This window comes from Limulus polyphemus, unplaced genomic scaffold (genome assembly GCF_000517525.1).
Source record: "Limulus polyphemus unplaced genomic scaffold, Limulus_polyphemus-2.1.2 Scaffold21, whole genome shotgun sequence".
Lineage (NCBI taxonomy): Eukaryota > Metazoa > Arthropoda > Merostomata > Xiphosura > Limulidae > Limulus > Limulus polyphemus.
Window position 1 is genome coordinate 1752863 of NW_013665631.1, and position 12109 is coordinate 1764971.

Below are 12109 nucleotides of genomic sequence, written 5' to 3' on the forward strand. Positions count from 1 at the left end.
GAAACCTTTTAGTGTAGAACGAAATAGTAAGCTGAGGGTTTATAACGTTACAGTTGCTACTTAACACCAAACCTCAATATGTTTTAATTCAAATATATAGTATATAACGCTTTATAATGACAAATCGTGATCTACTGATAGATGGTCTGTGTGATATTGCATTACAATAATAATAATAATAAAACTGATAATATATTTTTACAAATCTAACTTTAGATTTACAGACCCAGTAGATGGCAGGAAGATCTACTTCAAAATGGCAACTTCCTCTAGCGCGATTATTAGAAGAAATTGCAGGTTTGCTATTGTGGGTGGTGGAATAGCTGGTGTGACCTGTGCAGAACAAGTAAGAGAGTTCATTGGCTTGCATCTGTTTTTGTAATAACATTAGTATTTTTAAAGATAAATTCCTCATTTAATGGGACCGGTCGTCTACGTTGTCACTGGACGGGATTCGTCAAATTGAAAGTGAAGCTTCGAAAGAAAATCCAATGCATGACGAAAGGGGTGAAATTTAGAACAAGCATTTCACATTTGTGTTCGTGATCACAGTGATGTGGTAAATCAACACCCACCATAATTTCTTTTTAGTTTTTCAATTATATCATAATAAATACTGAACTTATTTTACCAATAAATTTTAAATTAGTTTTCAGCTAGGTTTTCAGGCAGGTTGTGATACTTGATGAGTGAAGATATACATAGTATTTTAAACTGCATACCATTAAAGATTCCTTTGGGAAATTGTGTGGAAGGACGAAAAATAGAATGAGATAGGTTTACTTTGCTTTATAACTATAAGTTTATTACTATCAGTATCAGTTGGGTGAGCAGGTGCCAGGAGATTTGAAGTTCTCTAATGTTACTCCTATTTACAAAGAAGGTCATAACATTTGTCTGGGTAATCATACTTATAGGCCTATTAGTCTTATAACAGTGTGGGAAATGTTAGTGAAATTCTAATAAAAGATGTTTTGCAAAGTCATGAGAAAAAAATTAACATTTTGTTGGATAGTCAACATGGTTTCACTAGGGGGTAAATCTTGTCTTACTAATTTTTTTACATTCTTTTTGAGATATTAGTGCTTATGTAGGATGTGGATTTGATGTGTCTGGATTTTCCAAAGGTTTCTGATGAGGAACCACACCAAAAAACTTGTCAAAAAGTTATCTCTATAGATGTGGGGTACAGTTTGGCTTGTTAGATTGAAAAAATGGTTGTATGGAAGAAAGCATAGGGTTGGTATAAATGAAGTTTAGTCAAACTGGATTAATGTCACAAGTAGGTTGCCTCAAGGCTCAGTATTAGGGCCTATGGTCTTTAGCTGTTTAAATCTGCAGATGATACTAAGATCTTGGGTATTGTTGGTTGTGATTAGAATGCTGTTGTTTTAAAAATGATTTAGATTATTTGGTGTGTTTGGCAAATAAATAATAGATTTTTTTTAACTATAATGCATATGAGTTATCATAATTTAAATTATAAGTGTACTTTGGATGGGAATAACTTAAACAGTGTTATGGAAGAAAAGGGTCTTTTTGTTTTGCTTGGTCAGTCTCTTAAGCAGTTGTGCTGTTGATAATGTAGGGCAACTAGGATCTTAGATTGTATTTACAGAAATATTGAATATAAGTCTAAAGAGGCTATAATTTTATTATACATGTCACTGGTTAGATCTCATTTGGAGCAGTGTTCAGTCTTGGGCACCTTTCCTTAAGGACATTAAATTGTTGGAAAGGGTTTAAAGAAGGGCTGCTAGGATGGTACTTGTGAAGGAAAGGTTATCATATGAAGATAGGTTAAGGTCTCTGAAATTGTTTTCTCTCGAAAGAAGGAGTGTTAGAAGGGATCTTATTGAGATGTTTATGATTAAGAAAAGTGATAATGTCAATACATCCTCTTTTTTTTTTTTGTACTTTGCTGAGAATGGTAGGAAAGGCAAGGTGACACATAAATTTTGGCTGGACAGGAGTCAACTTTAAATAAGACAGTTTTGTTTTTCTGACAGGATGGTTCACCTTTGGAATGTGTTACCTTCAGATGTGATGGTGTAGTAAATTTAAGAGAGTTTAAGGAAAGGCTTGATAAGTATCTAAATGCTGAAGGCTAGTTTTATGTTTTGTTGGGTCTTTTTAAAGTTTAGTGGATGGGGACAGCCTCAAAGGATCAGCAGGATCCTTGTTGTCCTTAAATGCTATATTAATTGCGACACTAGTTAAGCTTCATAAATGTTGGAAATGGTTTTGGTCTCCTTGTTTTAGGGATATTAACTTAATGGAAAGAATTTAGAAGAGGACTACTAGAATAATTTTATGATGGAATGGTTATTGTATGGGGATACGTTAAGATCTCTTAATGTATTTTGTTCTTGAGAAAAGAGTAAAAGGTGATCTTATTGAAGCTCATGTGTTGATGAGATTAATCAGGAAAAAAAAACATCTTTACCATCTTGTTCCACTACTATACCTCATTTTTCTGATAAAAAGCATCCTATAGGAATAAAACTTTTAAACTAAATTATCTTTAAAGAATTATTTTAGAATTTACACTCATACACAAAGTTGGCTTTTGTACAATTTTTGCAGTACTGGTTATCTAAATAATATTATAATTAAGTAGTGAAAACATTTCCATATGTGTATATATAAATTTATTTTTAAAGTGCCTCCTAATTCATTAAATGTTTGTGATAAAAAGTTAAATATCTATATGTATATAAATCAAAAAATCACAAAGAGAGTCAAAAATCAAAATTGATTTTTCCATTACCAGTCCTTGTTGTCATCATTAAAACTCATAATGGATAATGTCTGTGGCCATAGCACCCAAGCACTTTAAATAAAAATACAATTATTACTAACTTAAAGAAAGCTATTAAAAATGGAATATAAATATAGATTATACTTTTTCTAACTTTCACTTTTATATGCAATTCCAAAATTGCATAAAACACACAAGTTCAGGCTTATTACAAACTCTTTTAAACACAGTCACTAAACCTGTTTCTGTTGTACTCAGTAACATTCTAGATGTTTTATTTGAAAAAAATTGTTACTGTCATCAATTGATTTGAACCACTATTTTTTTATTAAGAATAATATTCTGCTTTTGGAATGTTCAAATTAACTTAAATTCTTTAAAAACAGCCAAATAGGTCTGAAACATTTAATCAGGGTTTTTAATGATCTACTTGATAAATTTGTAGATACAGAAATAATTATTCCAAAATTTAAATTTACTAAGATCAACGTAAAAAATATACTTAATTTTTGTATCTATAACAGGTATATAAGCAAATAGTAGGTATTCTGATGGGTGCTAATTTCTCTTCAAACATGGCCAACTGTTCTTCTATGAAAATTAATTTTTGAAACAGGTATCAAACTCTAATTTATATATATCTATACTTTTCATTGCATAAATTATTTAATCTCTATCAACAATTTGAATTTTAATTCAAACCTAATATATCCGAAGGAACTTATAATAGAAAAAAACAATGCTTAGTGATGCTCATGCACATTACTTAGACTTAGATATTAATTTTTGTAGAAGGCAGAGTACAGTTGACTATTTTTGATAAAAGGAGGGAATTTGTCATTCTGTGTATACTGGTAAAAGAAACTATTATCTCTCAATTAAAACGATTTTTAACAATTTGTAATAATAGTAATTCTCTTATGGATAATGTTCAATTATTCATAAGTAAATTGAAAGATAATGGTTATAAGGACAGACAAATAAAAAAAATGTATACTCTTTTTTTTCTTTTTTTTAATAAATATGAAATTATATTAAAAAGTAAACTCTCAGTTACAGAAACTACTTTGTGAAGAACATAGAGATTGTTAGGTACTCAAGGTTGCCCTTGGCTTATAATAACTAACCTTAAGATATTTATTTATTTTGTTCAGTATACTGGGGTAAAAAGACCAATTTCAGGTAGCTGGTCTTGTTTCAGCTCATCTGGTTTATACTTGAACAAATTTCCAATAGAAAGGGTGGGGGAACTAAGAACTATTCATTTAAGGGTTTTTGTTTTGTTTAACATCATTTTGTAATTATTAAATAAATGGGTGAAGGTTGCGAGTCTTGAAGAATTATAGGGTGGTCTGCTTCTACTATGAGAATATTTTTGCCTTTTTGTACATCTTGTAAAAGGATGGAGGTTGGGAGTTTTACATTGTAGAAATTTAGGGTGGTTTATTTCTTCTTTAAGGTTGTATCTAAATATTAAGGTTAATTGCCTTCCCACAACTGGCTGCAGACAGCAAAAGGCAATAGGAGTTGAATAGTTGTGGGTTCAAGCACTCAACTCCTAACCCTTAACTGGTTTTACTTATTTGCTGACTAATTTGACATTGGTGTCTGTATCTTGTCTGTTTGATGGAATATCCCTAATGCATTTGGGTGTTATGGCCACAGATATTACTTGTTATGAGTTTTGATGATGACAACAAGGACTGGTAATGCAAAAATTAATGTTGATTTTTTGTCTCTTTGTAATGTTTTTGATTTATGTTAATTTCATCAATATTGTTTTATATTGCTGATTATAAAATCCCCTATTTACCATTAATGTACTTGATAGCTTTAGAACTTTTGATTTTTATATATGTATGTATGTTTTCTTTTCTTACAAAAAGTATTTTAGAATAACTTTTAAGGATATTCTTATTACTGAAAAACTTTTAAAAACTTGTGAAAAGAAATAAAATTGCATAAGACTTTTTTTCAGAAGATTTTACTGATTGAAGAGCTCTTTCAAGTGATAGTTTATTGAATTGTATATTTAAAAGAATAAAAAATATGATGAAAGTTATATATTTATATATATATTATTGTTATTAAAGTTAGTTGTTGAATGTCCAGAAGAGCAAGTTTTGCTGATATCTGCTACACCTGTTATCAAAGCTGTGAGAAATGTAAGAAAGGTAGGTCCAGTTACAAAAATTTAGATTTTAGAGTAATTGTACTTATACCAAAGCTACTAAAGCTATCCGCTGCCATCCCTAATTTAGAACTACTGACCAGGAGGAAGGCAGCCATTCAACAACACCTCATCCACCATCCATGCTAAGGGATTGACTGACACTCATATAATATACTCTTAACTTAAAGTATGGGGAAATACTTTATGGTGTTGCACAGATTTGGACCCAGCTCCCTAGCTGTCAGGTTCAGAGTTCTACCACAAGGCCAAATGTGCCCTATTTCAGATTTAGTTTATGATTTAAAATAACATTAAAAATTAGTTGTTTTTTTTATCAAGTCAAATATTTATGCTTTGTTTCACAATTAACTTGATTCATTTGCAGTGCTTCTTTGTTCAAACATGTTGAAAAGCAGGTGTGGTTTAGCTTCCCAAAATAAACTCCCTCACAGAGCATTATTCTCACAAACTTAAAAATATTGTTCAGTATTTATGGAGAGAAAGATTGAAAGAGGGTAAAAGTGAGACATTGAAGAGAATTTACTCATTTAGGATCTGATCCTTCCCAATTGTGCAGCCCCCCAGTGGCACAGCGGTATGTCTGTGGACTTACAACGCCAGAATCCAGGTTTCATTACCCATGGTGGGCAGAACATAGATAGCCCATTGTGTAGCTTTGTGCTTAATTACAAACAAACCCAACTGTGCAACTCACCACACGTGACAGAATAGCCCCCCCCCCCACCAACAAAAGACTCACTCACCACCTGTGTTGAAGAACTTTCTATTTTTATCATAATTTGCTACAAACAGCTCATATTCCCAGTTTTATAAGAATAGAAAAAATTTAAAATATTAACCAATAGTAAAAAAAATTCTTGAATTCTTTAATCTAGCCCATAAGTTCACATATATGCTGGAAATAAAACGAGAAAAAAACATCCATTTTTAGGCATATACATAACAATAAAAGTATAGAACATATCAAATGAAATTTGCATATTCTCACATAATCATAGAAATCAGCATTATTTGAATATGAGGAGCATTTTCAACATTCTTTTTCTCTGCTTTAAAATGATAGTAAATAGAACTAAAACTACCCATAGAATCAAAAATGTGGGCAATTTAAAAAAAAACAAGAAACATTATATGTAAGTTGTATTAGAGGTGAACAATTAGAAACATCTTCAGTTTGATCTGACCACCAAAAACCAAGCAAATTAAACATTTTTCTTTACATTTAAGTGCTTCCACTGTTCAGTTAGAAAATTTTGCCAGTGTACTTTTACATGTAAAATTTAGAGTTGCACTTACCTCTGGGTTAATCCTGATAAGCTTATAAATGTTTAAATTTGTTGTTCAAAATTTATGTTTTAAATAAAGTATTTGTATTGTCTGAAAATGATAAGCAACTAATTTTGTTTTTACTCTGTTTATATATAAATTCCCATTTTTTTAACTCTACTAAATAAAGTTGTTTTTATATTCTGCAACTAGAAACACTCATTTGAACTATAAAACTTTGAATGAAAGTTGCTGGGGTTTTAACTAATAAGAATGCAAGCATGCCTGGCCTTTGAATACAAGGGTTCATAGTTCGCGTCCCAATGCCTCACAAACCTGCTCCTCACTTTGAGGCCTCCAATGGCACAGCAGTATGTCTGCGGACTTACAATGCTAGAAACTGGGTTTCGATACCCGTGGTAATCAGAGCACAGATAGCATATTATGTAGCTTTGTACTTAATTACAAACAAACAAACTCACTTTGAGGCTGTGAATGCATTATAAGAGTGATGGTCACATCCCACTATTTGGTCAGACAAGAGTAGTCTAAGCATGCTGTTAACTAACTGTCTTCACTCCAATCTATCATTTCAGGTTTAGGGACAGCTACTTGCTGGTAGCCATTTTGTAGCTTTTCATGAAAACTATAAACAAATGGAGAAGAAAGGAATTGTTATATTGTATGCAAATTAGAAGAAACAATATTTACAGTAATATCCATAAAGAACAGAAGCTAATTTTTTTAAAATTTAGTGAGGAGTTATAACAGAAAATATACCCACCAATTATTGGCAAGAAAGTTATCATTGTTATAACATTGAACCCACAAATTTTTTATATTTTATGATATTTCAAACAATTTTCTTCGGTAGATGAGTTCATATAGTTTATAAATTTTAAATGCTTAACGTTGCTTGAATCCTTAAAATTTTGTTTTTTTACTCAAGAGGTGATTATTGTTACTCCAGATGTATAGGTTTAGTTGCAAAGTCTGTCATACCAAACGGTACCCACCATCCATCAGCTATATTTGAAAGGAAATAAAAAATTGTATTGTAAAAGTAATTGTATCATTCAAGTAAATAAAAAATGTTTATTAAAACAATGCTGCAATTTTCTTTTGATAAAAGAAATGAACTTGTCATGTGCCTCAAATACCCCAAGTATCAGATTTTCTTTAGTGTTCTCACAACTTGTTTCAGAATTTACAGTACAAAAAGGTTATTAAAAGTTTATGTAGAAAAAATAGAAAGCAATTTATGTACATTGCCATTATTTACTTCATTCAAACACAACCTTTCCAAAATTAGGTTCCAAACTATCTTAAATCATTTCTTATATCATCAGAAAGATAAAATAAATTATTATTATAACCAAAATATTTTCAGATTAGGCAACAGGTTTTCCTTTTATGGAAAGAGACTGATTTTCTGGGTAAACACTTAGTTTTGTATTGAATACTGTACGTTGTATTTTTCCAAAGCAAAGTAAAAAAAAAAAAGAGGTTTGGCTCAACACAACTTTATTGTAATTACATCTAAAGCTATAATAGGAATCTTGTGCCTTCCACAAGATTTCAGTTTTGTAGATTTAGATCTGATCATTGCAACATAATAAAATATTTTTGCATAAATAACACAGCATGCTTTAACTATCATACAGTGTACGAGTCCACGAGTTGAGAAGTATCTCCAAAAGGATGGCTTTCCTACATCCTTTAAGCAAAATCTTGTGGAGATGCTAATGTCTTTGTCATGTTAAAAAAAATTATAATATATTGAATTTAAATAATAAAACTTCTTATTATATATTAAATTGAATAGTAATTTGTAATAAAGGCAGTTAAATTATGATTTAATGAATAATAGTTTTGAAATACTTTTTTAAATGGGTCGGGGATCAAAAGTATATCCATCATTTGATTTTGTGGTAATACGAAGTTTAAACCTATCACACAAGGTACTCAAATTCTGCAAAAATGAAAGGTTCATGGATCTAGTATATAGAAAAACAGGTGTGATTTGTTACAGGTGAAATGAAAGAGACAAGACACAGTGTTGAAATCAAGTTTGAAATAACATAAAATGCTTTATTTATTGAAGATGAACTGAAGGTGACAAGCTGATCATCAAGTGTTAAAACTATTGCAAATTAAGATTGCAAGCATGGGTAAGACACAGACAAGACTCTGCTAGCATATTCTAGCTCTCTCAATTTAAACACAGATTCTGCTTCTTTAATAGCTGGAATGAATCTGATGTGAAAGGATCAAAACTGCACTCAAATTATTCTGTAACAAATCAGAACTTAGGAAAACTCAAACATTTTGTGATTATTAGATAAATATTATGGAAGAGTGAGATACATTATATTGCAAACTAAAATTTATTGATGTTCTTAAAAGATGTTTAAAATTGTATACACAAAATTCTGAATGTAACAACAGCTTGTTTTATTCAAGTTATATGTTTCATCATGCTTATTACTACCAAACACATTCATCTTAACTTGTGTTAATAAAGCTATGTCATTTATAAGAATAAAAATTAGTGGATACATTATCAAATCTTTTGAAATAAATGGAACTGTTTTTCTCAATATATGAAACACAATAGTTGATGATAATGTTTTTCAGACATAATTGTTGGTAGTAATTAACTTTATGAGAGCTTAAGACTGTAAAAAAAAAATCCTGAAGATCTGAGTGGTGTACTATTTAACCATTTTGATATATATATCTACATGTGTAATTTCAGATAACAAGAACCTTGGAAAGCTTTGATGTGGAGGAGAAACCTTCAACACAATTAGAACATGAATGTCCTAATGTTCAGGTTATTCATGCCTTGGTGACCAAACTGGATGCCCAGCATCATGTAAGACTTAAATAGTGCTCTTCAAGTCAATCAGTAAAATATTTGTTGATTTCATATTTGTAGACTTAAAAGAAAAACCTATTAAAATATTTTCTTAAGTATCAAGCATATAAACAAAATACAAATATATATATTCAAGAATTGCCAAATATCTCTAACGTTTAGAACCAGTAATAAGTCGTAGGATTCAGATTAGTAGCTTAGCACATTCATTGCTGCCAGGTGTCATTGGTTTGTTCTTATTAGGAGAATTTTAATTATGTAAAATAATATCATATACAGTATTTATGGGCATATATACTTATTCAACTAAAATCTCTACCTTTATACACATGAGTGTCATCGACACTGTAGCTAAAATTTGTTTATGAGTACCACATGATGTGTATCTATTTTTATATCTTGTCATGGTTTTGGGGTCTTTTTTTGAATACCACATCCATTAACGGTATTTCCTGACTTACATCAATGTAAAATAGCAAATAAAACCGATAAAATTCTGTAGAATACATTTTGAGTCATTATTTATTGATGAGCTATTGTAAAACATGGCTTTATACAAAGGCTGGTTTTTTTAGGACAATTTTCTCAATAATACATTGTGTCTTTATGCTTTCTCCCTTCAAAAAACACTGAACAATGCTTTGAATTATTCTTTTTTAGCATGAGCTTTGAAGGAGCATTATTTTTATTCATTCTATAAAAGCCAACTAAAAAAAAATATATAAAGTAATAAAAATGTACAACCAAGCAAAATTTCTGAGAGGAGACTCTCGTGGGATTGTCATCACAGTAGAACTGATTTCTAATTTATGACAATTCCATTAAAATGCATTTATCTCAGTGTTTTTGTTGATGCACATATGCATCAGTGGCACCAGTTTTAAATTTTGTGCAAATTATGCATTTTAGACATAAATGTAACACAGCTGCTTTTCCTATTTGCAATGGTTTGAAAGTAACAAATCATGCAGTCTTTTCTGTGTGATGTAGAATTATGTAAAGCCCATGAAAATTTTCAGCACCAACTGTATCAGCCATGTATTGGCAACTGAAAACCTACTTGCTAATACACATTTATTGGCTGGGAGTCGCACATTGGAAATCTAAAAGTCTGTGAAATTATGTCAATTTGTAATTCCTTTGTTGTATTTCAATACTTATTAGAAATTCAAATGCTGTAGTATTCTTTTCTGTGATGTGTCATGTTATTACAAATATTACTGACTGTGTGAAAAAGCAAGCTTTTTTAATAAAAAATTCTGTCTACAGGTCACTTCTTTTAATCAACCTGTTGCCTTGAATTTGGCAAGCACTATGTGTACATACACATATATCAAACAGTTCCTTTACCAAATGCATAAAATTATAGAACTTAAATCTTCTTTTAGTTTTATGATTACTTTTATTTCTGGGTTTCAGAAACTTTTTCTATCTGATGGATCAGTAGTGATGTACACAAAACTGTGTATCTGTACAGGAGGAAGACCAAAGGTTTGTTCAACCAACAGACATTAAAAAAACATTATGGTTATAGTATTGTAATTATTAAGTAGAAATAGTACACAAGCTCATTGTTCTCAGGGATTTTTGCAAGTATGCTGAAATTAGTCTTACAACTTGGGTCTTAAAGTAGTTATAATATATCTCATCATAATATACAAATAGTGATTTCCTATAAATTCAAGTGTAAAAAGTTTACACAAATTACAAGAATTTATGAATATAAAAGATTCACCTGTTAACTCTTTCAACCCGGGCTCAGTCTGTGGGACTGATCTCGTAACCATTTTGTGCTTGTTGTAGTTTTCATGCTATAATTTTTAAATTAGTAAGCAAATGTTTGCGACATTTGGCAGTTTATCAGTAAACATTACAATACTTTCATATGCAAAATATCTAATTTTTTTATTTAAGTTGTAAGGTTTGTAAAACAATGTTTCTCTCATGCCTTTTTTTTTTCATATCTTGCCTATCTATCATGCAAAATAATTTTCATCTTAACATTAAAAATACTTTTGTGCATCAGACAATTTCGAAATTTACATGCAAAATCTTTATAATGTCTGGATAGTTACCAAATGTTTCTTAAGAAAAAACTTTATATTTTATCTGATATTTTCAGTAATTAATCTCTGTATGGGTTTGGTAAATTTGACCAATCTTGCAACCACCATAAAAAAATTAGGAAATAAACACAAATTATGCATCTTTCATTCTAGAATGAACACAAAATATAACACGAAAACATAAATATTTAGATGAAATAGCTTAAATCTCATAACATTATACATTTATATATATTTATTATTTTTATTATATTGACCTTTCACCCGTGCCTGGCTAACAATACAGAAATTACAATGACGTAGCTCACGTACTCTCATGTTACCATATCAAATAACATAAAGGTGACCTTTGGTCTGTACAAAGTAACTTGTCCTGGCTGCACTTTAGTCGACTAGTATTTTGTAAAATACAGTCACATTTCAATTACTATACATTATATATGTATATAGATTATTGCTATTTTGAAATAAGTTCTTAAATTTATTTTTCTTAAAACAGAGAACAGTAAATAAAGAAGTAAAGCAAACAATTCCATTATCTCATCTAGTTACAACCTTTATACTCGGTTGCTGCCTGATGTAGGTTGCTAAGCCTTTAAAAATTTTGCACATGGAGGACATGAAACAAAATTTTTTTTTAGATTTTATATATACTTTTGAATAACCAAAAAATCGTAAATTACTACAACAATACCATAGAATTCTACTATAATTTATCAAATGTAGTAACTAAGCTGTATTTGGGTCTAAAAAAATGTGAAATATCGAGTAGACTAAAGACACAACCTACTTCATTGCAATTTTGATTTAAAAGAAAGAAATGATGCTAGGTACATTAGAAAGGCTTAGAAAATCACTAGGGGGACATTCTGAGCTTCTAATTGGTTATTCATGTCATATATAAAAGTAAGTGTATATAAGGGAGCATTTCCAAAAATGGA

General features: G+C 30.2%; 1 protein-coding gene across 1 annotated transcript in view; it reads left to right on the top strand.

Moving 5' to 3' along the window:
- The first annotated feature begins 251 nt into the window (after positions 1-251).
- Positions 252-12109, top strand: part of LOC106458288 (pyridine nucleotide-disulfide oxidoreductase domain-containing protein 1-like) — a 46709-nt gene continuing 34851 nt past the window's right edge. The window contains exons 1-4 of the mRNA XM_013917785.2: positions 252-346; positions 4855-4935; positions 8980-9099; positions 10522-10593. Coding sequence (XP_013773239.1) covers positions 257-346; positions 4855-4935; positions 8980-9099; positions 10522-10593 — 363 coding nt within the window. The 5' untranslated portion in view covers positions 252-256. The remainder of the gene's footprint in view (positions 347-4854; positions 4936-8979; positions 9100-10521; positions 10594-12109) is intronic.